The following is a 27,565-nucleotide window of genomic DNA, read 5'->3' as shown; positions in this document are numbered from 1 at the left end:
TACTATAGCACCATGAAGCTTTCCATTGTGTTTTAATTTATTTCCTCCAGTAGAATTTAAAATATTCGTGTTTAGTTGTGATGCAGTAAAAAATCTTATTAGGTTTATGACTTATAAACACATTTTTGTTATTCAATAGATTTATAATGAGAGCTCTCTTAATGGTAAGAACAATGCCTTTAGCCTCTGAAGTGTTTTAGGCATTCAATGATCAAAACATATTTTAAAGAACATATCCAAAGATTACTTATTTTCCCTTCTCTTTCAGTGTTTCTGTAAAAGCTCTGTGTAAAGGAAAACTGCATTTTGCAAATTATTATTTTTTTTTAATTAAGATTATATGTTGGGATTAATACACATAAACCTGTTTTAAATGTACTGTAAGTAGTTCCAGTATATGAGTAATAATTTGGAAAGACATAGTGGTATATGAGGGTATTAGACTCTCTGCTGTTCCAACGCAGACACTTTGTGGTGTTGAATAGACATGTGCAAATCCACAGACAATGCTTCTTTACTTTGGCAGTGGAAACTAAGAACTATGTGATAAATCCTCAAGGATCCTCTAAATGCAGTTTGTCTTACTCCCCCACCTGCAGTCCTCAGTCATTCTTTAGTCTTTAAATTACTGAATAGTTTTTGTAATATGTCAACCCTAGGCAAATGACTCCCAATCTCTATGTGCTGCTAGGCTTTCTGTAACCATTTTTTTTTCTTTTTTTTACATGTCTGCTTTTCTTGTAATCTTACCTCATCATGCTTAATGCTAAAACACCCTTCCCAGCTACAATTTCCAGTATGAAATACATTTATATAAAGCTGCTCTGATATACTATATTTTACAAGTTTTGTTATACATTTGTGTGCCTTATGTTTTTACTTTTACTTTTCTTGAATAGTTGTTGGAGCAGGCTTTGGTGATTGAAGAACAGCTCCGGCGAGCTGCCTACCTCAACATGACACAGGACCCAAACCATCCAGCCATGGCTCTCAATGCCCGCTTTGCTGAAGTCGAGTGCCTAGCTGAGAGTCATCAACATCTTTCCAAAGAGTCACTAGCAGGAAACAAACCTGCTAATGCTGTGCTCCACAAGGGTAAGAGGAGGTACAGAAGCAGTAAATAAACACCTCCTGTTCATGGGTCATGGGGACGGAAACAAGAAATGTTGTTATTTCCAGTTATAAGTGATTGGAAAATGTAGTACTTTAGTAAAATGTACACATTTTTACATTTATTATAATTGCATTATTTTTGCCAAGTGGCTTCAGTATTTGGTATGGATCTTCCTAACAGATCTCTTCTGAGTACATTACAGTTTGGTCCATAAATATTTGGACAGAGACATCTTTTTTCTAATTTTGGTTCTGTACATTACAACAATGAGTTTTAAATGAAACAAGTTAGATGCAGTTTAAGTGCAGACTTTCAGCTTTAATTCAGTGGGTTGAACAAAAAGATTGCATAAAAATGTGAGGGAACTACAGTATTTTTTTTAACACAATCCCTTTATACCAGGGGCTCAAAAGTAATTGGACAAATTAAATAACTGGAAATAAAATATTCATTTCTAATACTTGATTGAAAACCCTTTGCTGACAATGACAGCCTGAAGTCTTGAACTCATGGACATCACCAGATGCTGGGTTTCCTCCTTTTTAATGCTCTGACAGACCTTTACTGCAGCGGCTTTCAGTTGCTGTTTGTTTGTGGGCCTTTCTGTCTGAAGTTTAGTCTTCAACAAGTGAAATGCATGCTCAATTGGGTTAAGATCAGGTGACTGACTTGGCCATTCAAGAATTTTCCACTTCTTTGCTTTAATAAATTCCTGGGTTGCTTTGGCTGTATGTTTTGGGTCATTGTCCATCAGTATCATGAAACGCCACCCAATCAATTTGACTGCATTTAGCTGGATTTGAGTAGACAGTATGAACACCATATTTATTCATTCGGCTGTTTCTGTCCTATGTCACATCATCAATAAACACTAGTGTCCCAGTGCTACTGGCAGCCATGCACGCCCAAGCCATCACACTGCCTTCACCGTGTTTTACAGATGATGTGGTATGCTTTGGATAATGAGCTGTTCCACGTCTTCTCCATACTTTTTTCTTGCCATCATTCTAGTAGAGGTTGATCTTGGTTTCATCTGTCCAAAGAATGTTTTTCCAGAACTGTGCCAGCTTTTTTAGATGTTCTTTAGCAAAGTCCAATTTGTCCTTTCTATTCTTGAGGCTTATGAGGGACTTGCACCTTGCAGTGCACCCTCTGTATTTACTTTCATGCAGTTTTCTCTTTATGGTAGACTTGGATATCGATACACCTACCCCCTGGAGAGTGTTGTTCACTTGGTTGGCTGTTGTGAAGGGGTTTCTCTTCACCATGGAAATGATTCTACAATCATCCACCACTGTTGTTTTACGTGGACGTCCAGGGCTTTTTGCGTTGCTGAGTTCACCAGTGCTTACTTTCTTTCTCAGGATGTACCAAACTGTAGAGTTTGTCACTCGTAAAGTTGTAGCAATTTCTCGGATGGGTTTTTTCTGTTTTCTCAGCTTAAGGATGGCTTCTTTCGCCTGCATGGAGAGCTCCTTTGACCGCATGTTGTCTGTTCACAGCAAAATCTTCATCATGCAAGCACCACACCTCAAATCAACTCCAGGCCTTTTATCTGCTTAATTGATAATGACATAACAATGGACTTGCCCACACCCTCCCAGTAAATAGCCTTTGAGTCAATGGTCCAATTACTTTTGAGCCCCTGAAATGAAGGGATTGTATTAAAAAAAAAAAATAAAGCTGAAAGTCTGCACTTCAACTGCATCTGAGTTGTTTCATTTAAAATTCATTGTGGTAATGTACAGAACCAAAATTAGAAAAAAGTTGTCTCTGTGCAAATATTTATGGACCTAACTGTATGTGCCCGGCTGTAGTTTGTTGTAAACTGAGGAGAAAAAAGCAGTTATGAACAACGTAGGCCTCTTGACCTGTAGAGGTTGTGTTAAACATTTTTGAATGGTTGCAGTGAGAAGATGCACACATATTCCTAGTGGACTGTACAGAGGTTAAGAAAGATTGTTTTCATTCACCTATTCTACAGAAATTGATGAATTTGCATCATTATTGTTTGCATGGCTGCTTAGTCAGCTTATCTTGGTGAGAATCTTGAACTCAGTAAAGTCACCTACTCTGGACTTTAACGGGAATTTCTAATGGCTTAATGAACTGACCGTAAATTGAAAATCATAGATAGCAATAATATGATCAACCCTATAAGCAAAAAAAGCTTTATAAAATTTGGTTCTTTTTGCTTGGCACATTTGGTTCAACTGGTATCTTCGTTCAAATGACTAATGTAGCTGAAAATCAATTGCTTGATTGTTGACACAATAAACATTATGCAGTTTCATTGTTGGCATTTTAATTATATTTCAAAACCATATTGTTAGTTTACCAAAATTTCCCATTTCTGAATAATTAACGTAAAAGATACTTTTTTCATACGGTTTCTTTTTTGAAATGTATAGAACAAAGTTAAAATGTAGCTTTATGGAAAGCTGTATAAGTGGTGTTTCACTCATAAGTGTACCTTGTTGTATTAAAAAATACTAGCCAACCCGCAGCGTACCATACGCTGCATAATCAGGCCGGTTTTTTAATGAATTTTAAGCACAGGGAGAAAATTAACATTTGAAAAATCGCTAATGTAATAAATCGGCAAGAAAAGCAACATTGTAACAATGCACGGAACGAACCAACACACAATCGTCCGTGACTGAAAACCGGCGGATCGTCCTCGCGCCTTCTGCTGCCAGACGGAAGGATGGGGGTTCACGGTGCGAAGAGTGGAACGGGAGGACAGAAGGACGCTCATTCAGCTCCGTCCGTCATGCTAGTCTGCTGATTTCTCGTTCAGTATGTACTGCCCGGTCATGTGCCCACCTCCAACTTGTCACTTGAGTCGTCGTCTTGACACAGTCCAGATGTACATGAGACTGACGTGGACTTTTCATTGCTCTGTGCGGTTTTGGCCGCTTTTCTATATATAATCCACCAAGACACCTGACCACGGTAGTAGCGAGGTGGGAGGGGGGTGTGTACAAAGTGCAGGAGCATCTAAGACGACGCATGTTTGTCGCGACGCAACCAGTGGGAGCGTCAGGGCCGATCCTGGATAGACGGCCGCCTTTGTGCGAATGTGGTTTCGCCGCCCTACGTACCTATTTTCTATTATGTTATGACGGATATTACTATTACATGTACTACTTCATACAGGATTAAGACGGTGTTAGGGTTAGAGTCGGGATGTATAAATAAAATTTAATTCCAAACGATTAATTTCAAACCAAACCATTAGAAAGCCGGTTTATTTAATTGTTCTAAGCGACAGGCAGCTCTGCACACAGTGACAGTCAATTCAGAGATCGCCGCAGCCCCGCTGTCTTTTGCCGCTTCTCTTGACTCGCAATCCCGTTGAGGAACGTAAGCGTCTCACATGAAATCTATCGCCTTCGGCGCAACTATGAAACATGCAAGTTGAGCGTTGACTAAGGGACTACACACATTTAGAGAGCGTGTCGTAAACACATGGTAAGCAATGGAACCGTTCAGACAGAGCGTGCGATGAGCCGGCGACCATCAAAGGCTTTTGCGCCCGCTCGCGCGAGCAAATCGCTATGTATGTGGAGTCCCTAATAGGCATCAACGCACCGACTACAATACACGCCACACGCAACTTTGTCAAACTTTGCTCACTGCAAACGCCGCCGCTGCTATAGTCGTCGGCCGCCCTCAGACTTTAAAATTCAAAGGCGGACAGCCGCCGGTTGCAGCGTCGCCGGCTGCTGCGCGTCTCCTCCACGGCCGCCTTTTAGTTTTGCCGCCACGTCGGGCACGCGTTTTGCCCGTCGCCAGGATCGGCCCTGGGGAGCGTATGAGTCGCACTTAGTGGGAATTCCACGGTTTGCAGCCCGAATGGGGCTCAACGGCTTACCCACGCCGGGTAGACACACGGTCAATGTCATGCATAATTATTTATTGAATGCTAAACACTCCTGGAAAGACACAGTTGTCTAAAAAGGGAGGGTTTGAGGATACAACAGAAAGTGAATGAAAAGATGGAACTGTAGACTTTTCATTGCTCTGTGCGGTTTCGGCTGCCTTTCTATAATATAATCCACCAAGACACCTGACCACGGTAGTAGCGAGGTGGGAGGGGGGTGTGAACAAAGTGCAGGAGCATCTAAGAAGACACATGTTTGTCGCGGATGCGAATTGCTGTATGATACCCCTCGCAAACCGTTTGACACGCTGCACCATAGAGTCCGGACGTATTAATGTAATCAGCGTATTGTTGAGCAGACTGTATAACAATGCCTGTGTGACTAAGAACAACGGACACGACGTCACCAAAGTTATCCCAATGTTGGCAAACAAAGCTAAGAGCCATGTCACGAAGTTTGAGAGCAACAGTTTCGTCAATGACATTTCTCCAAAAAAACCCGACTGACAGAAACAAACAGTTACCTGAAGCAGGAATTTCCATAACATTGAAAGAATTGTTGTTTCCATGAAATACATTTGAAGCGGCAGCCATGGAGGGCAAAAGAATAGTCAACGTGGCTCACAGCTGGGTTTGGACCGGAGCACAGACCAAAGCAAGTGAGTACGTGTTTGATGAGCTGTTTGATTTGGCGGGCAGTGGTCTGAGGTGCGTTCCTGAACACGTGGGAGGAGGGGTAGAGTTTCTGGGCGGGGCTTCGTTGTTCCTTTCGCATGGTTTTTCATGGTGTCGAAACCGAAAAGAATAATGAAAAGTCAACGTGGCTTAGACGTGCATGTGGACTCCTAGCACAGACGAAAGGGGCTAACTGGGTGGTCGGTGAGTTTTTGCGTCCGGGCACATGGGCAGGCAGTGTGAATGCCTAGAGAGCGAGGGTAGACGCGGGCCGGTGAAAAAGGAGTGTTGGTGGGTAGGAAAACGTCTTCCGTGTTCCTGCAGGAGCATCTAAGAAGACGCAAGTTTGTCGCGGATGCGAATTGCTGTATGTAGTGTGTAAAACAGTTTGCTATGGTGCAAGCGGTCATGCGTTGTAACCGAAAACTCGGTTTTTAAAGACTGCTTACTTCATTGTGTTTTAACCTCAGTTGTAAAGGATTGTTTTAAAGATCCCATGAGATACCCCTCACATGCTGCATATGGCGATTCACCTCCGCGAGAAACATGCCCCTATGAACAGTCAACGTAGCTCGGAGGTGCATGACATGAACATGACATTAACCTGCCCTGCACCGCATGTGGCCTCCACGACAGACGAATATAAATGACGCCACTTTTTCTGTGTCCTCGCGTCCGACTTGGTGGGCGTGGCCCTGCTAGTTGTCGTATCCAATGGAGTTGGTGGCCGTGGCTCCTTCCTTCGTGCGCCATAGGTGTCTCACTTGTCGGCGGCTTAGTGAATCCACGCCCCTTCCGGCATGCTTTTCATGGTTGTCTTGCCTTAGTGAATTATATATATAGATTTTCAGCACAGTTGGAAGTTGGCGCTTTACTCCATGCTACTCTGTCTACCTGAAGGCAGGAAGCAAAACAGGATTGTTTTTTTCTCTCTCAATTTTCTCCTTTTTTGTGTACAATTTCAGTGCTAATATCATTGTCCTCAGTCTTGCAGTGATGCAGTTCAACAAATACAGTATATCTGTTGTTTGATAAGATTGATATAATGCTTAGTACACTAGAATGCAGTCCCTTAAAAGTTTTTAAAAGTTAATGTGTATTAAAAAATGTTCATTTTGTGAGCAAATGTTGTTTTATTTAAGTAGTTAGCAACAGAGCTGGTACTAAATAAACTGAAACTCTTGATATTGTTTAGGTCTTGCGGCCTCATGCCTAAGACACTAGACTGTAAATGAAAGTTTCCTGTACATTCCCCACTGCTTTGTTACCCATAGTCAGTCAGTAATGTATATAGTATACACATAAATATTTCAATAGATATAATTATAAAATTATTTGGTAAAAGTATTGTTATACCACTAAGGCAAACATCATTCTGCTTTGTGTTAATAGTTTTATAAGCTAAAAATGCTTATAAGAAATCTAGTATACTCAGTATATCAAAAGTGAAATGATAAAAATATAAGCAAGTGGTTCTCCACTTCTACAAGTGCATATAGAGCAGAAAAATAAATAGCCATGAGAAAGTATGTGTGAGAAGGTAGTGCATGCACAGGTTTATATATGTGCTACTACTTTAAACCAGCATGAATGCTAAAAAAGCATAAGCCTATACCTGATAAAAGCATTTTTGCTTTTTGCTTCAGCCTGCACCTGCTAAAACCACATCTTCAATGTGATAAGTCAATGCAGGTGCAGCATCACAGATTATCCGACAGATTGCTGACACACAGGTTTATTATTTAAAGCCACATTTGTCACAATTTCTTACCTAATTTCTATAGACATGTTTCATTGTTTTGCTTTGGTAAAATCTGATCAGAAGTACTGAAAGCACTGGGTAATTTTGGGAGTCTTGTGATTAACGTGTCTCTTATGTGTTCTGTGGAAGAATACGGTACTTCTTTGACTTGAGAGTATGCTCAATTTTCAGGGGGAATCACATTTCCCTTCTCCTTACAAAGTCTATGGCAGAGTATTGCAATAAAGATTCCAGCCAATAGGTGAACTTCAGATCTAGGAGGAGCAATATGGATTCTGGCTTTATAGTGGAAGAGTGGACAACCACTTTTTTTTTCCACTTTCTTCATTAATAGAGTTTATCAATCCTGCAAAAATTATATCCCAATATACTGAGCAGTTGTTTGCCTCAAAGGAATGTTAAAATATGTGCTTGTTCAAAATATAATTCATTGTAGCCACACATGTATAAACTGGGGCAATTTAATTTGTCCAACTAAATGCATATCTTATAACTATAGTAGGATGTTCAAGTAAATAGAAGAAATCCATGTGAATAAGTGGAATAACTGTGAGAGTACATAACTGAACTCTGTTTAAAGCATACTTGTTTCACCCTTAGACATAAACTATAAGACATAAACAAAGTGACAGTAATAATAATAAAATTATTTGTTTTGCTGATCATTAATTTAAAACAGAAATGCCACAGGCTTACAGATTCACTGTATGGTTTACACGTCGAGATGAAAATGCATGCTCTTTTCTGAGCCTTTATATGTTCTTTTAAATAATGTGTCTTCTAAAGAATTTAAAACCTAACCTATTTCTCCAAGGTGTAAAGATTTAGTAAGTCTTTGTTTGCTTCCACCTACATTTTATAGAAAAATTTGTTACATCTTGTTTTAATGCTTGTCACTGTCATTACAAATACAGTTTGCCAAGACAGTTCTTCGCTTGTCATTTCTATAATAGTTTGAATTTCTTTCTTAACTTTTTTTATTATAAAACTGATGTCTAACAACACTTAAGTTACAAACTAATCTTTACACTTTTCTCCCGATATTATCCTTTTTTTAACTAACTTTGTTCCTTGTTTATAGTCTTGAACCAGCTAGAGGAGCTTTTGAGCGATATGAAGGCAGATGTGACACGCTTACCTGCAACCCTGTCCCGTATTCCACCAATCGCAGCTCGCCTGCAAATGTCTGAACGCAGCATACTTAGTCGTCTAGCCAACAAGGGCAATGAAGCTCAAGCTCCTCCGGTATGCATATCATCTTTTCTTCTTTGATTTTTTTTTTTTTTTTAATAATTTTATTGTAATCATTCCATACAAATCGATCAATCTTTACATAAAATAGGATTGAGATTGAAAAACAAGTCGATCCCCGCCCCTGAGAAAGAGAGCATGGCCAGCAGGGTAAAACTTGAGGCTTGTAAACATATGTAAATTGATGATTTTTTTTTTTATTAATCCCCTACAAGACCTTGAGGTACATAAGATGAAACAAAATACATAATAGAAAGTTATCTCTTTCTTCAAAATGATTTAGATTTAAGAATGGAACGCCATTAAATCTAAGTCATTTTTAATACAGATACTGTATAGCATACCATTCAGAAGTAAATGCAGTTTCTGCACTTAATAATTTTTTCCTCCTGTTTTATAATATTTTTAGTGGTCTTTGACAATTCCATGCCTTAGTAAACTTAGACTGAAATGTTAACAGGGGGTATTTCAAATTTTTGTAATTAGATCATTTGTTAGGTTAACAAGTGTTTTAGATTGGTAATAAGAAACAATTTTTAGAGTAGTGTGTCTTGTCTACTTTTGAAATTATATGAAACTCTTGTACACTTTGTAAATAAGTTTGGTCATAGACTGTATAGAAACAATTATATTTTTAAGCATCTTTCATAGCAAGCTCTATTGCTGTGTGTTTTGCTGCACATTTAACAATGTAGTCTTTCTCAAAATCCTTCTATAAGTGGAAGACTAATTGAATGTTCTCCATCTCTTTATAGCCTATACCTCCGGGTCCTTATGCCACACCGCCAAATTTTGGAGCTTCTTTTAACACCACTTCCTCTGGAACACTGTCTGCAGGGAGTGGCAATTACACACAAATGCCTACAGGATCCTTTGTGTCAGGTCAGTTCTCCTGTATTTATTTATCATTCATCTATCTCCAATAAATAAAAAGGATGTGAGAATCCTAATTTACATGAAAAATTTCTCTTTGCTCTCATACTTAAAGTAAACCATTACTATTATATACCTTTTTGGTGTCTTTTTTTATTTTTCCATGATTAAAAATAGAATGAATAAGATTCATCCTTAAAAATGAAAATGCATCTTATCCAAATACACTATTTAGCCCACTGCCCACTTTGGTTTTAAAAAGGCAATTCAGTTACAGTACACAAAATCAAATATTTTAACTGAATGTCTTCTGCTCCCTGACATTGATTTTCAGCTGATTCTTTCTTCATTTGATAAAGAATCATTTGAAGTATATATTGCTGTTTCATAGTTTTATTAAATTCAGAATCCCTGAAAGTTATACTTAAAACAGAAAGATCTTGCTACATCTCAGTCAGACAATGCAACTTAACCAAAGAAGAAATAGACCAATAATCTGCAACTGGCTTGGTAGCCTTGTGTGTGTTCTATTTGTTAAATTGTGTTAGGCTTTGTCAACCAGATAATGCTGCTCAACCAAGGAACCAAAAAAAAAAACAACTTGGTAGCTTAAACAGTGAAAGGCTGGTGTGTATTTTATTTGTTAAACTGTGTTAGACTATGCAGCTTTGTGTTTTGTTGCACTGTTCAAAATAAATACAAAAACACACAATTGTCATAGTGAACACTTCATCCAAATAAAACAAATTCCTCTTAGAATTTTTTTCTTATTTTATGGAAGGTACATTATTTGGCTAAACTTAAAATGAGAATTTATATATTGGATAAAACCTTGTAGTCCAATTTGAACACATGTGCAGGTATGAGGGTAGGTATACATGGAATAAATTGATTATTCATAGTGATCTTGTTGTCACGCTGATGGAATTACTTTTTGATTTAAAATAATTTTTTTTCCTAGTTTATGTTTATTCATTCGTAGCATTTAGACAACTAGCAAGTGAAAAACAAAATTTATCTAATAGATTTTTTTGATTTGTCTCTCTAACTCAGTCTGTTTTAATGATCATTAACTGTAATTTGAAGCCTTTGTTTAGTAATGCACTTTCCATTGCAAGAATGACATATGTATATCTCGCAAGCGAGATTTGATTTGAAATACTGTCTATACATCTATGTCATCTGCAAATTTTAGGAGCAAGCACTTACATTTCATATGTTTTTCTCTATTTTTTTATTACTCTGAAAAAGAAATATACAGTGTATTGATCATTACTACATACAGGGTGCAGCAGAAATAACTCCCACATTTTGAAAAATCACTTTGGGGTCCCCAAAGCAGGTAGAGGGATGCGGTCCGTTCCGTTAGGTATGGTAGATAATAAAGTTTTCAGTCGTCACCATGCCGTGGTCGGGTGAGCATCGAGGCTTTTTTCAAAAAATCAAAAAATGGCGAATCTGTAGCTGCGACGCAGAGGGTGTATTACACGTGGTTCGGTTTACGTGCTAATGAAAGTGTTCCAGACCGGAAAACGATTTTGCTGTAGGTTCAAAGAATAAGGGCAACAGGAGGTTTTCAAACATCGTCCTCGGTCCTTGGACCAACTAAAGGATGCTATTCAAGAAGAAATTGAAGGAATTTCGCCCGACAAGCTAGTAAGAATGATGGAAAACTTTCAAGAACAGCTCCAAATGTGTATCAGCCGTCAAGGCCACCATTTGGACGATATAATTTTTAAAACTTAAAGTAAATAAACTTTTTTATGTCTACATTTGGGAAATAAAAAGTTTTTGGTGATACCTCGTAGCATTTTTTTTTCAATCCCCCTTTGAAATGTGGGAGTTATTTCTGCCACACCCTGTATAACTTACATAACTTTGAATAGACTACTGCACTACTCCTAAATCATATTGAATTGCCCTGAAAAGTAAAATCAACCAACATATTAAATGACAATCTCAGTATAAGCAAACAATTTTGGTTTAATATTTGTTTTTCTTCTGGAATGGGAAAAAATGGGAATCGGCAACTAGTGGTACTGTCTCACAGTGCTTGACTCCTAGGTAGAATCCCAGCCTGGGTGGCTTGAGTTGAGTTTCCTTGGTTTTACAAGTTTTGCGTGGCTTTCTACCTAAATTTCCCACAGTTTCTATACCCATAGAGACAATGAGTAAACCACTCATAGCTCTTTGTCTCAATGTGTCCTACATTGGTATCCCTATTTAGTGTTACTGCTGGGAAAGCTTTCACTTCCCCACCAGCTTGTATCATTGTTAGAAATGCATGTTGTAGAAATTACATTTATGATGGTATTTGCTTAAATACATAAATTAAAACACACTTTGTGTCCATCTAATTTATTTTTTAATTGAATTTAAGCTCATGAACTGCACTTCCATGTTAAAGAAAAACAGCATGCTCTGCCGTATAAAAATGCAGCAGTACCATGAAATCTACACTTGCATACATTCTCACAGTAAACAAATGGAAAAAGACAGAAGAAACAAATTTGTAGTCTGTAGTCAATTATTGATGTTTAACAGGATACAATGCCTAAAATAATATTTACATTGTTCTTAACAGTAATTCATATACTGTACTATTTATAATAAAGCTAGATGCAGCACTTTTTGTAGGGACCAAGCAAACATTTTTTTCATATTTTGTTTAAGCCGAAACATTCAAGCATACACTATTTTAAAACTGGTTAAAGTGTAAATGCTTCCCTGGTGTAAATGTTGACGACTTGAATTATAATGTACGGTTTTGCCAAGTTTAGCAAAAACACAATCTCTATTGATATTATTATAGTCATTTTTACAGCTCCTGCAGAAAAAATGCCAAAAGCTTTCCATGTGACATTCATGAGTGTAACTAATAGTTTTTTTGTGCAGCATTACCTTATGGGCTATACAGTAAAAAGTAGAAATATGCAACAATAATGTACTTTTTTCAGAAGTTTCAGTAGGTATAATAGTGATCTATGTTACAGAAACAGAGATGAGGTGATGTGACACATTCCAAGTAGGACTTCTAACTTTTGGCCTGGAGATGTCTAGATATTACTTGTCATAATGCTCTACTTTTTATGTCCATGGGAAAACAATGTTTAGTGCTTTTGTTTTTGAACTGAAAACTGCACTGCTTGTTTGAGGGAACAAAAAAAAAAAGTAAAAGAGACCGGGTGTTTCTAGGTTAAAGGGTGTGGTCACTTTTATGAGGCTGCATTTTATGTTAAAGAGCCACGTTGAGGACTTCCTCAAGGAAGACTATACGTTTTGTGTCACTACTGTATGACATTCCTGAGAATGACACAGATTCCCTGAGAGGTTTGGTTTCATTTAAGTAATTATTCAGTATCTGTATGTAGAAGAACAGAATATAGCATAGCACTTTTAAAAATATACATTAATAATAAAACTCATTTTTTATGCTTCTTATGTAAAAGTGAGTTCTGACAGCCTTAATCTATAAAGTGAGAACAAAATGATTTTATTAACAAAAAATGACCAAGGATCATTTCTTTTTACAATTAAAATAAGATTCTTTTTTTAAATTATGCCAACTACATTTGATCTAGCAGTACCTAAATGGGTATTTAAGATGGAATTTTTATTCTTTGCTAGTAAACATCTCTTTTTCTATGTACAGAAATACCCTCTGGGTCATTCTTTTTTTTAAAGGACTTTAATTTAAACTCAAAGACCAATACAAGTATGTTCATAAATGATAAGCTAACAAACCCATATATATTATAACTTCAGTGCTCTTCTAATTGATTTCACCACCCTTTCAGAATGTAGCAAAATTTGTACCTAATAGAAGACTTTTTTGTTTAACTGTTAATCTTACAACACCCTGTTATTTCAGTGAACAGCTGGTTTTGTGTGCAGAATTTGTATCCTGTAGGTTTGTGATACAAATGTAGCATAGTTGTGAATTGATTCTGGAGAAACCAATAAAGAAAAAATTGTGCATCTACAAACACAAAGTTTATTCCAGAGCTGTGTACCCTATTTTCCATTACTAGAAGCAGCACTGTTTGAAGCAATCAAACCACTGAGTGGTTTTTACTGACTGCTTTCTGTGGTTTTATGTTTTTCGTGCCTGTTTTACCATGTTCTGGTCTGTGGTAAGCACTGAGATGTTTTATTATTGTTGTTTTCCTCTTTAAATGGATTGCTAAGATTTTAGAAACGTTTTGGCAAGTTTTTTCTTTGGCATTGTTATTTTTACTTTTTCAGTGCTTTGTTTTTAAACACCGTGTGAAGGTTCAGCTATATGCTACAACACCTGACTGCACCTGTAATTCATTATTGTCACATTGATGCGTGTCTTGCCATCCCCATTTAGCTTTACTCACACAGGAGCAATAAAAGTTATATCAGTATACTTTACCTCTTATTTGCAGTCATGCACAGCATGAAATGGAATTAGATCTGAACAAGTTACAAAGGTTGTGTAAAAAGGGAACTATATTCATGCAAGGCAGTTAATGGATGGTCCTTTATAGATCATTCTCAACAAAGCAACAGTACAATGTCTGAGATTAAGATAGCCCTTGTTTTTCTACTCATGTTACACCCTGATATTTTCTATCTGCAATTTAAATATTTCTTGGCATAGGAACTTGATCTCAGTTAGACATGTGTCTTGTAATCACTAATAACAGCATAAAGTACAATTTGTTTTTTTAATTCTCCTTTTTGAATTAGAGTATAACCCCTTTGAATATTTATAGTCTCACTGCTGCACAGCATGTGTAAGCAAAGTTCTTCCAAAAATCATTTCCTGTCATGATTAGCCTGGTTTTGGTGAAAGCAACCAGAGTTTGTTGCTTCCTGCAGAAATATATATGTTTTTACAGTTTCCTGTGTCAGCAAACAGTTTTGTGAAGTTTTCTTAGAAATCCGCAAGCACATATCCTTCCTGATGCAAGCAGCTCATGAGCTACACATATGCTGCAGGGGTGAAGTAACAGATTGGGTGATTTTTGTGGCATTAAAATAAACAAGGGTGTGAGAAAATAAATGACAAAGTTCAAGATACACATTCTTGCTGTTTACAAACAACAAGAGGGAAATAATACAGGTTTGACTGAGCAACTGCTCTCTTACACATGTACCTTCTTTGGATTTATTGCGTTCTAGTATTAATGTAAAGTTTAGAAGATGTTGAGGATGGTTTGGGAACAGCTTGAAGTATTGATTGCTCTGGGTCATTTTTGGGGCTTTGGTTGCAATGTCAGTAGCATATGCCCTGTGTCCATCGGGAGCATAAATGTAGTCTGTGGTCTTTCAAGGAATGAGGTTTTCATAAACAAAATTATATGTTTGGCAGATTTACATCATCCAAAACCTTCTGTTTCTGTTATATTTTCACTTTTGTAATGTACTTGATATGGTTTTGTGTTGTTAACCATAAAGCTGTCATTTTAATTCTCAACACTTAACACATTAAAAAATCACATAATGTCCCAGTACTGTAGACATAGAAAAAATAATGTTCATTATAACAAGGTGCTATACAAAGTTGTTTGTTTTTTTAATTTAAATATTTTTATAGAGTGAATGTTCACTCCTAACAGTTACACATTGATAAATACAGTAGCTCAAAATGTAATTGTGCCCCATTAGTGCTGGAAAAATAAAAAGAGATAAAGAGAGGGAAGTCATTTTTTCCTTTCTCCAGCTTAGTGCTCCTAGGATTCTGGGGACTTCATGACCCTACTGGCCAGCCCACAAATTATTGAAGTCCAGGACTGAATTTTTGAATAGCTTTTTCATTAAAGATTTTGTCTTTTTTTTAAATACATGCTTTTATTAAAAAAAAGTCCAAAAGCTCTTGACCTATTCCCGTATACAGTGTGACTTGTCTGTCCCACAGAAGCCAACGTCAGCCTGAAGACCAAGGAGCATGACATTCTCCAGCGGCAGAGGGTGGTGGACCTATGGAAAGATGGAAAGTCGGAGGGCTCCATCGGACTTGAGTTGAGGATGCCCAAGTCAACGGTGCACAGTATCATAGTGAAGTACCGGCTTAGCAACACTGTTGAAAACCTGCCGCGCAATGGCAGGCCGAAAAAACCTTGAAGCAAACAAGATGGACAAGTGTTAATATTAACCCAAGAGTATTTCCACAGAAGCAGGCTGTGGTCCCAGAAAAAGATCTTCAGTGATTTGGGTTTTTTTCCCCCATGTTGTTTTTTGCTTGTTTTCTATCATTTTTTTAATAACATAAAACTATATACATATATTTGACTGGGAGCTTTAATGTATGAAGAATTGAATCCTGCTGAGTATATTGTAAATTAGGAAAAGATTCAGTCTTATGTGGAAAAGGAGGATCAATAGTCAACAATTCTGCTCAAACAAAGGACGCCGGACGTCCCTGGCCAACAGCATTGATTTTAAAAAGAAAAAATTCACTCCAGGAAGCATCTCTTTTGATATGGCAACTGCCACATGCCCCTACACTCTGTCTCTCTGTCCCATGCTTTCTTTCCCATTCCCTCAGAAAGCTCAAAAGATTTATGAGTTCACATATTAAGCTCCATTTCTTTTTTCTTTTGTGTGTACATATTTAAAAAGTAGCCTCATTTTTGTGTTGCTCTCCGATTGTTATTGTATTTTTTTATTTTTATTTTTTATTATTTTTTAGTTTCTTCCTTGGCCTTTCACTGAGCATTTGTCACGTTCTGAAAGGAATAAGAAGGAAGTGGTGCTAATTTAAGAACATTTGCCTCAGTCTGCAGAATTTTGCTGTTTCATTGAACTACAGAAATGTGCATTTCTGACTTTTTCATTTAAGAAAACACTAAACTTGAAGAATAGGGGCAGAAGTTAAGGAGCTGTGATCTATCTTTGTGACTATTCCTTTCACCCTGTGAGATGCCCTGATTATTCTGTAATGCTTTAGAAGCAACTTTGATATCCAGACCCCTCTGAACCTCTCTGTACTGTCTCTTTTGACATTGATCATCTGGAATATACAGAATCTGTTAAGGAATGGCAAGGACATTTTTTTGCATCAGTTATTGCCAAATATCAAACCTGCCTCAAATAACCAGAATTTTATTAGAATTACTTCCTCTTTTTTCAATATTCTTGAAATGCTCTTTTGGATACATTGAGTTGAGGTAGAGGCAAATACAAAGGTGATTTTTAGATTAATAAAAATTACTTAAATCAGGTGATACTTTAAGATCATCTGTAGTGAAGCAGTTTCCTGTTCTTTTACAGGAAAAACTCTCTTTGCAAGATGTTACTAAAACCTGTTTTATTTCTGGTTGTGGCCTTTATTTCAGATTAGTAATATTCTTCTGCTGATGCATGGAATTACTAAGAGGGATACAGTGCAGCACAGATTTAAGTGAACATGTTTTGTTCCTTTTTTCTGGAGGATTTGTGCTCTCACAACATTTATAGTATAGGGGAAGCTTTTTTTTTTTTTTTGCAGATTGATTTTTCCCCCCGATAGGATATTTGAAAGTGTAAGTCTACAAAGCGGAAATTCATTAATTAGAAAAACCTATCTAAAATAAATGATAGAGCTATCAGGTTTAATTGGCAATCTTTTGCATTGCATTGGGTGATATTTTTCTTTTTTTTTATGCTGAAGAGCTGCTTCGCACATGTCCTACAAAACATGATCTGCTTTTAGAAGCATTATCATTGTACCTGTGCTGACATTGCTGATAATGAGATGTCACTTTACAGTGTTCTCACGCTAATGCCATCAAACTTGATGTACAATACCTACTCTCCATCATCTAAGTTAGTGCCTTTTTAATAAATACATTTTGTTTTCCATTTGGATGAATCTGAAATACATTACAAGGTGTGTCTCTGTCCGTGCTGCACTGCTGTATAACACTGCATTGTATAAAAGTATTGTTTAAAAACAATAAACCAAACTTCAAAATAGTGTTATGTTTGCATTGTGCTGTATTGAGTTAAAAAGAGATGTGGATGAAATTCAGATTTTTACCCTCATAGGAAAGGAGAGAAAAGCTGACTGCTAATTAGCTGCATCAGAGCAACTCTGTTTTGGATGAAACGGCCAATATTTTTGCTGTTTGTTTTTTTTTAATAATAATAATAATAATGTTGTTGATATATCATCAGTATTTAACTTAATAGAAAACCTTGCAACTTCCTACATGTAACTGACCCTTGCTATCTGCAAACTCCTGAAGTTGTGTCTTTGGTAATTAATTCTTAACGAAAATGTGTGATTCCCATGCAAACTGATTCTTAAAAATTTATTCTGGAAAATCATTACTAATTTTTGAAGGGATGTGCAGTCAAGTCACCTGAATAATGTGCTTAACAGGCCATACTGAGTTCAATTCAAGTATGGTGCTTAACCTATCTTTTTAATTTACATAAACATGAATCGTTAAAACTTGCACTTCTATTTTGTTTTCACTATGACAGCTGCTGCATAAAATAAAATTGTTACCCCTTAGTAAAAACATTGCGTAAGAAATACTTTTGCCTGAAATTTTTTATGATCTTGTTTTCAGTGGCCTTCAGCACTAAGCCACGGATGCAATTTTTCATCCGTATAAAACCCTACCCTTTCTCCCTGTACCTGATAGCAGTTGTGAAAAATTATGGTGTATCATTTATCTAAGTGGAGGTGCAGTAGATTCTTGGACAATGTTTTATAACTGTTGTAGTCAATATATTCTATGATAACTGAAATAGTTAGGACTGTTATTTTCCAGATTAGAACCTGTTTGAACCCATGTGGATGCTGCCCATTACTTAAACACTTCATTAAGTGCATGTGGCTGAATCTCTTTAATATATTGATTTGTTTCAATGGTTAACATATTAATCAATTTGTATAAGTGCCAAACCAAAGTTTGTTTCATTTTTAGATGAGTGTAGCTCAGATGTTTTGAGTTATTGTCAGAGTAAAAGATTTTTTGATGAACCTGTGTTCTTGATGATGTTCATGTAAGTGCAGACAGAACTGAATTAACAGCAGCTTTTTATATACAGAGAAATTCCTGTGTGGAGTTTGTACACTAACATCGTTTAAGTTTCTTTTCCTACCTTATCCCAAAGAATTGAAAATTAAGTTAATTAGGAAATTCTAAATTGTCCCTGTATATGAATAAGTGGGTCCTACAGTGGACTGGCTCCCTGTCTAGGGTGGCTTACTGCTTTCCATTTGCTAAATCCCTAGATAGTGAACAGAAGGCACAAGTTCAAATGCAAATGTATACTTTTGAATTCTGAACCTAATTCTTTTTTAATGGAAATTGTTAGTAGTTAATTTTCAGTTATCTGTTTGTTTATTAACAATGAGACTAAAACTTTTTCCAACAAGAATTTTGATCTTCTATCTGTCTCAGAGCAGTAAGATAGCATCATTTTGTTTTCATATAAAATGAATCATTCACTGAGGGTTACCTTTGATATTAAAGAATAAACATTAGACGAGGCTTAAAGAACATAAAGCAAAGGCAGGAAATTACCCATTTAATAAGTAATGGGTCTGAATGAAAACAAGCTGCTGCAGTAGTGCACAACACCCAAGTTAGGGTACATATAGTCAAGTCCTGTTCTTGAATCATGATTGCAGTTGACATTGTTTCTTTTCCAGAAGGTGATTGATGTTACTGAATACAAGAATTGAAAGACAGCAAAGTGTGCAGAGAAGATAATTAACCCATAATAATTTGTTGAAAACATGCACTTAGTTTTCATCATTTCATTTTGCTCTTGTTTCCACAGCACTCAATGGTCCCATGGTGGCAATCAAGAAAGAGAAGGAAGGCGATGGGATTGAAAGAAGGGAAATGAGAAGCGGAGAGATAATCTGCATCGACGACTGATACCCCATCCTCTCTTTATGCACACTGTGGCCTAGTCCTATCCTGTCCTGTCTTGTTTCATCCCCATTCCATTCCATGCTTCCTAGCCCTTGCTCTGCCACTCTGGTCATTGGATACACCACATCTATTCCGGATTCTGATTCTTATTCTTCACTTAGAGTAAAAGAGTTTTTGGCAGTGGGTTGTAAGAAGGCTGTGGGTGTTTACTGGGGGTGGCAGTCTGTTCTTCTCAGCTAAACCTGAGAGTTCCAGTTGTGTCTTCTGGCATTGTCCAAATGTGTACAGTCCTATTTATCACAAACTCAGAGTGCTTGAGTTTGTATGTATTTCAGAAATAGCTCAATTCAGAGTATTATATAAGTACCATAATATTTACCCTCCCTAACTTGCACTCCCTCGACCCTAAAAAGTGAAAGCAGGTCTGTGCAGCTTAAATCTACTTTTTATATAATGTTGCCATGACCCTGCTTACTTGAGAACATTAAATATTTATGCAAGGTGACTGTTTTTGACTTAAAAGTAGCCCTTTTTTGGCAAGTAGCAAAAACGTATAGTACTGGCAACTGTTCACCAAATGAAAAGGTGGTTATATGACCTAGCTTTTTAATTTTGAAGACTAAGAAAGAGGCACATTAAGTATTCAGTCAAGCTCCGTTAAAGAAAATAAAAGGCAAGCCATTGACATAAAGCCATATTCAATATAACGCTGTTCTATTGTGACACGGCACAGGAAGCAGCCGAGAGCCTTCAGCCTGAGGTTTTTAGCTGCACTGTACAGAATGCACTATATACTTTTGTAAATATGCTTTTAGGATTATTGTTGCACTGGTTATGACATGGTGAGTTAAAGCCGCTGCTGTCCCCTAGGTTTTCTAGTGGCAGATGTCGTCCAGCTTAAGAGGTTGGGAGCTCATTGAAAGGCCACATGATTCAGCCTAGTGTGTTTTTTTTATTCATTCAGTAAATGGGATGGGGGGTTGGATTGTTGAGAGTTTTTGCAGATATTTACAAAAATGTTGGGAGGTTAATATTTTCCTGCAAATAAGGCAAATCTTTAATTGTACCACTAGTATTTATTTGATACAATAAACACTGAGAGCTTCTGCAGTTGATATCTTTTTCTAGAGGCAGTCTTGCTTACCATTTTCTGTTTTCATTTTGCTTCTGAAGTCACTTGGAAGAGTTTTGGCTTCAGTTTCTTCTTCTGATTTAACCAGGAATACTTTTCAGAACAAGGTACGAAACCATTTCTTTTGTCCTGTCAATCTAGTGAGTATATTTGTACTCCTGGCACTGGACAAAATAGTCTACCAAAAAAATAAAAAAAAAACTTTTGAATTTATAAAGACACAAAAAAATGTAACAAGCGTAAATAAAGGAAAATTATATTCTCTTTATCTGTGTAAGTGTGCCACACCAAGTACAAGAAAAAAATTCTTTGCACTGCTCTTTAGCATTCCTTGTTTTGTCCTATCCCATTTCATTGTGCTTTTTTGCCCATATCGGATGTATTTCTTGGGGCAGTGCTAGCTTTTACTACAATAAAACACATCTTTAAATGTTCTGTTACAGTATTCCACATAGCAATTTAACAAGCAAAAGTTTATTAAAGAATAGTCTCCTTTACAAACTGAGATTGAAATGATTTCAGTTGAAACAGTCACAAAGTGAATGAATAACACAAGTAAACTTTTCAGCCGGATGCACTTTCAGTTCAAGATGAGATTTCTGAATATACACATGTGGTCATTATCAACTACTTGAGGCATAGCCATTTAGAAAGGGATAACACAGTTGTTTGACCTTGACTTAATGAGTATCCTTTGTGCAAAGAAAGATTTGCATTTTAGTTACTGAAAAATCTCAGTTTGAATTGAATGCTGTACAGTTTCTTGATTTGTCTGTCTTTGTTAATTCATCCAATTTGCCCACTATATTTTGAGTCTAGATATTCTTGAGGCTTATTAAGTGGACAATCAGCTTGTAAGAAGGAGAATGTTAGAAACTGCATTTTCAGACTTGTCTGCAGTAACAGTACACGTGTGAAATCTGGCGCATAGACAGCAGGGGGAGTGGTGGGGTTTACAGTTTGTTCGCATCTAAGCTTAAGCCAGGTGCATCCTGTTGGTATTGGTCACTGGCATCTGGCCAGCCTCTGTTGTGCAGTGTTATGCGATTGCTAAGCATTTAAGCCAAATGTTATGAACGATCATATGTTCACTGTGCTTTATAAAACTATATCAGGGATAGAACCACCTGAGATTCTTGTTTTTTTTTAAAAAAAAAAAAAGAAAGAAAGAAGAAGAAGAAGATAGAGTACTCCAACACGATGCACTTTGTCCAAGGGCCATAAACTTTTAACTCTTGGATTTAAAAAAAAAAAAAAACATAAGTGACTTAACATTTCAGATTTATATTGTGTTGTCCTTCACTTCCCAAGATGTTTAAAAGCATTTGTTTATTGTGTGCGCGTGTGTGTGTGTTCGCGTGTATGTTATGGACGCAGTGCACTTTTTTTGTTTATTTGTTCTAAAGGGATTTGGGTCACTTTTCCTTCATGATAATTTTGTAACTGTTATTGATGTTTTATTGTCCTAGGGCGGGGGCAGGGAAAGGTCGTTTAAGGTTAATTTCTTCAATATTATTTTGTCAAGACGTTGAAAGTGTTTGAGGTGTAGTTGAAAACAAAAAGTGCTGGCACCAAGCAAACTGTTAATAAATGCATCTTTTTTTTAAGAAAATAAAATTAAATTACTACAGTACTTTGAATCATTGTTTTTTTTTTTTTATACATCCTCTGGGATATGTTCACTCAAGGTCTTGTTAGAAATTCTCAGTGGTAAATATATTCCTGTTTGGAGGTGCAATTATTAGTATCTTGTCATGATTCTTGATACACTGGTAAATTTGGTTTCCTCCCGTGGTTCAAGTCCAATGTACACTCTTCTGTTGATTGTTAATCTTAAATTGGCCTAGTATAAATTGCAGAGCTCTGCACTGGACTACTGTTCCTGCCTTGTGTTTTGGCTACACATAACAAACACTAAGGAAAAAGTTTCTCTTGCCATTGCCCTCCCTGCTTATTCTTGTTCAGAACTGAATGATGAAATTAATATAATTCTAATCTAGTAATAAGTATTTCTACTACTGTGTAGTGCAAATAATGGGAACCATGTTAGAATTTTCTCAGTGTTCTTTTTCACCACAAGGTTTCTGAAACTGGCAGCATAACTATACAAGTTGAAGCTGGGTACGGCATACATCTGGTATGCAGATTTGTGTTTTCATTTTAATACTTTCTTCCTTCTGATGTTATGTGGAGGAGCTATGTGTTGCTTGTCACTTAGACATGCAAGTAAGAGTTTCAGTTTACATTTGACAATTCTGCTACTAGTAAAGCAGTATGTTGCTAAACACCCCTCACTCCATTTCATTAGCGTAAATACAACTCTTCAATTGCTGTGTGTATAACAAATCCTCCTTAATAAAAGAGCTAGTGTCTCTGTACCTGTGTGTCAATTTAGTAGCAATGTCTTTGTTATATGTAATTTTGTGTGGGAATCTGTTGGAAAGAAAAATGTAAGGCATTTTAATAGTATATGCATCACAAAATACTTTCCAATAGATAGTGCACTGCAACATTACCACTGAATATGCGGAGGTGTACGTTGATTACTTGACTTCCAATCCTTCCTAGACATGTAGAAATTAGAAGTTAGAATATAAAATGTGTGAATATTCAGATGTTGATAAATAAATTTGATTCTGGCATTAGATTTTGTTTTTGTGGTTTTGGTGACCCAGGGATCTGTGTACTTTTTAGTATTTGAAATTTCATTTTAGAAGCAAATACGAAAATGAAAGGAATTTTCAGATTTTGAATTTTGATTGGAAAGAATAAAATGAGGGAAAATAAGGTATTTTTTTAATTCTGTGGTAACAAATAGCAGTCATAAACTTAACATTACACATACTTTTCTGGATTTATTTGTGATTCAAATAATGAAAGTGTAATAGCTCAAAAATAACAAAATATGCATTTTTGTTTTCTGAAATCGAAGGTGGTACTACTTCTGCGAGATTTTTGACAACACGTGCAAACAGTCCTCCTCACAACACATCGATCGACGCCCTTGAAGCACATGTTAGGAGAGCAATGTGATTTACAGAAAGTTAACTGTTTTTTTAACATGTGTTACACTTGTGCGCACTGTTAATACTCGAATTAGCTAGTAACAAGTAGTCGGTAAAAGTCAATGAGCAACCATTCACACATTTACACACATTCAAAATGCTAGCACTATAAAAATTGCAAGACTTAGTGTTAGTAAATGAAATCACCAAATGTTGGCTGTTTCACAGTAACAGTAATAATGTTCATAAAAGAACTGCTACATCAATGAAGCAAAGCTTGTATTTTTACCAGAAAGATTCAACTCTGAATTTTCTTGAATTTTCTGCAGTCATGTTCTCGTCTCGGAGTGTCGCCCTTTTACTGTTCCGAAACACAATGTAATGGTCCATCCTCTGCTGATGCCAGTGTAGCTTCAAGGCTGTTGATCGATGTGTTGTTAAAAAATTGTGCAGAAGTACCACCTTCGGTTTCAGACAACTAAAATGCGTCTGTGTTATGTCCAGAATTGAAACCTGTGTTTCTTTAAGAGTTTTGTACATAGTTGATTTCATAAAAGACACGGGGCCGGATGGGAATAAAGTGGGTGTGGTGAACTGGTGGTTTGTGGAAAAAAGGAGGTTGAAATTAAAGAAAGAAAACTTTTCGACAAAACCTGTGTGTGACGAGTTTTTGTATCTGAATACAACAGTCTGTTTTGTTGTTTTTGAGCTATTACACTTTCATTATTTGAATCACAAATAAATCCAGAAAGGTATGTTAAGTTTATGACTTCTATTTGTTACTATAGAATTTAAAAAAAAACAACTTATTTTCCCTTATTTTGTTCTTTAATCAAAATCTGAAAATTCTTTTCGTTTTCGTTTTTGCCTCTAAAATGCAATTTCAAATACCAAAAAGTACACGGACCCCCAGGGCTGCCTGTCCTTTGAATTTTGAAAACCCTTCCTACATACCAAAAAATAAATTGGGCGGACAACTCAATAGTCTGGACATCCAGAACTACCAGTTTTTAATTTTAGACAATGAAACTACAGACTTGCAAAGCCCAGTAGACTACTAGATGTTTCAGATATTTGGTTTATGCAGTTTTTTTTCTAATCAAAAATAATCTGATAAAAACAAAAGACCCAATTCTTTATTAAAGATTTTAACTTGGGTGTTGCTTTTAAAAGCAAGTTGCTTATAGCTTGCCACTGTCTAACACACACCCATTAGTGAACAATATAGTAATATAGTGATTGTGCTGCAAATCTGCAAGACAAACAAAAGAAACAACAGCATTAGCTGTATAGCAACTGGGGCAGTGAGGGCAAGAATGTCGAAAGTTGATCATATTTTTTTGTCATTTCCCGCAATATAAATAAGAATATTTAATGCATACTTTGTTATGGATTAAAAAAAGAGTGGACAAGGTGATTCATTCCAGTACTGCCTAAATAACAGTTACAAGTAAAGTATTTCATATTTACAAGCAGTATTATGACAAAAATAAAATGAAAATAACTTTTGAAATACCGGAATTACTTATTTAGAGGATTACATACAGAAGATGTTCAGAAAAGTAGTGATGACTTTTGTGGGAGTAAAAGTCAGAGAATGTATGGTGTGGTATGCAAAGACTTCCAGAAACCATAAAGGCAGGCCTTTGTTCTCAGGTAAAACTTATCTTAGGATCAAAAAGTGAGAAAGCACAGTAGCATTAGACTGTTTACTATACTAGTCAACCTGCAAGATCTGACAAATGCTGATACAGTGCTGATTGATATAATGAAATGTACAACATGGAAACAAAGATGTACACTGATGCAATAGATAAGTCTTTTTAACTGACTGGGTTCGCTACCATTGAGAAAATGACCTAAAATATTCAGCAGCTTGGTCTAAAACCAAAACTTGAGAAAACATTATTAATGCAATATTTCAGTTAATTTTTGATAAAATATTTTTTGTGTACATTGGAAAAAGACCATCCATTAGTATTACATAATCCTTTAAAAAAAATAATCTATTTGCTAAAATATCTTCTTCCAAGATGCAGATTTTTATATTGTGATCCAAGAGTACTTTGCTGTAAAATGTTGCAGGTAAAACACCCGACCACCCCCTCAAAACCCCCAGTAATATATAAACTTGGGCTACCGTGAGGCATACGTACTTAGACTACCAGGCTTGCAAAGATGGCAGTTCAGAAGACTGCCATATGCATTTACAAGTTGTCCACCCCTGAAATTGAGGCCATCCATTTTAATTTTGAAAAATGTAAGCATTACTTATTTCCCATTGATAGCAGTTGCAATTTTAAAATGTCACTCACATCTCTGATATGTGATATGTTGCCATACTGCTTAGCAGAACTGCAGAGTCCTGGCTGGAGTTGGCACCGTCTCCCCACATCTACATGTATGTTTTCTCTGAGCAATCTGTTTATCCTCCCATATGCTAGCTTAACTGAACACTCTAAATTAACCCAGTATTATTGTGGGTCTGCGGTGGGTTGGCACCCTGCCCAGGATTGGTTCCTGCCTTGTGCCCTGTGTTGGGTGGGATTGGCTCCAGCAGATCCCCGTGACCCTGTGTTCGGATTCAGCGGGTTGGAAAATGGATGGATGGATTATTGTGGGTGTGTTCATGGGCTTTTCCTATGATACACTGGTACACATGGGAAGGACTGATATCCACCTGGTGTCTGTTGTTATGGGGGTACACACATGCTCCCTGACACCATGAACTGGATAAGTAGACTAGTAAATAGATTGATAGATTCAAATATTGCATGAGAGCTCTAGCAATGTTGCAGATCTTTCCCAGGTTCTTATTAAGAAGAGCAATAAACTTACTTTGGGTAAGAATGGTGTTTAGTAAACAGGTACCAAACCTCTCTTTCTCTCTCTGTTTCTCTGATCATCTGCTACTTAAAACCATAAGTTTGGCAAGAAAGAGGAAACCATTCAATCAAGCTTGTTCAGTTAGGTAATAGCTAAGTTATTCCAATATGTCATCCAGATACTTTATATGGTTGTGAAGGTTTAAGCTTTAACCATATGTCTCAGTAATGTATTTCATTTCTTCCCCTTAGGTTGTATCATTTAAAAAAAAACTGCTTAAATTAAGTAAAGGGAGGCAATGCTGAGACTATATAATGCACTAGTAAAATTTAATAAATGCCAATACTGATGGTCTGTGTAAGAAAGGACAGAGCCGACTATACTTCCTTAGATGGCTGACGTCCTTCAACATCTGCAGTAAGATGCTGCAGATGTTCTATCAGATGGTTGTGGCGAGCGCCCTCTTCTATGCGGTGGTGTGCTGGGGAGGCAGCATAAAGAAGAGGGACGCCTCACGCCCGGACAAACTGGTGAGGAAGGCAGGCTCTATTGTAGGCACGGAGCTACACAGTTTGACATCTGTGGCAGAGCGACGGGCGCTGAGCAGGCTCCAGTCAATCATGAAGAATCCACTGCATCCGCTGAACAGGATCATCACTAGACTGAAGAGCAGCTTCAGCAACAGACTGCTGCCACTGTCCTGCTCCACTGATAGACTGAGGAGATCGTTCCTCCCTCATACTATGCGACTCTTCAATTCCACCGGTTGACCGTTAACATTATACAAAGCTATTGTCTGTTATACCTGCATTTTTATCACTCTTTAATTTAATATTGTTCTTTATCAGTATGCTGCTGCTGTAGTATGTGAATTACCCCTTGGGATTAATAAAGTATCTATTTATCTATTATATAGTGCCTTCCATATCTATCTATATCTATCTATCTATCTATCTATCTAGTAAAACGGGATGTGGAGTATTGCTTGCAATTCTGGTCACTACAGTACAAGAAAGACATAACAGCACTTGAAGTTGTGCAGAGGGGAGCAACCAAGTGGATCCCAGGACTTATTGACATGTCCTACTCTGACAGGCTCAGACAATTAAACCTGTTTAGTCTTGAGCAGAGGAGACTGTGTGGGGACCTAATGGAGGTCTTCAAAGTTCTCTAAGGCATTGATTCCATAGATC

At 36.8% G+C, this 27,565-nt stretch overlaps 1 protein-coding gene across 7 annotated transcripts in view; it reads left to right on the top strand.

Annotated features, from left to right (window-relative positions):
• chd3 (chromodomain helicase DNA binding protein 3) overlaps window positions 1-22,174 on the top strand; it is a 171,698-nt gene extending 149,524 nt beyond the window's left edge. For 4 of the 7 annotated variants that reach the window (XM_039747022.1, XM_039747024.1, XM_039747023.1 and 1 more), the window contains 4 exons: window positions 900-1,095; window positions 8,519-8,682; window positions 9,444-9,570; window positions 15,449-17,488. In XM_039747022.1, coding sequence (XP_039602956.1) covers window positions 900-1,095; window positions 8,519-8,682; window positions 9,444-9,570; window positions 15,449-15,654 — 693 coding nt within the window. In that variant the 3' untranslated portion in view covers window positions 15,655-17,488. Of the gene's footprint in view, window positions 1-899; window positions 1,106-8,518; window positions 8,683-9,443; window positions 9,571-10,900; window positions 10,904-15,448; window positions 17,489-19,311 lie in introns of those variants that run through there. The other 3 variants (XM_039747026.1, XM_039747025.1, XR_005632883.1) reach the window with 3 other exon arrangements.
• Window positions 22,175-27,565: the final 5,391 nt, after the last annotated feature.

Source organism: Polypterus senegalus, chromosome 3 (genome assembly GCF_016835505.1).
Source record: "Polypterus senegalus isolate Bchr_013 chromosome 3, ASM1683550v1, whole genome shotgun sequence".
NCBI classification, from domain to species: Eukaryota; Metazoa; Chordata; class Cladistia; order Polypteriformes; family Polypteridae; genus Polypterus; species Polypterus senegalus.
Note: the sequence above shows the minus strand (reverse complement) of the source record. Positions and strands in the feature narration are given on the sequence as shown.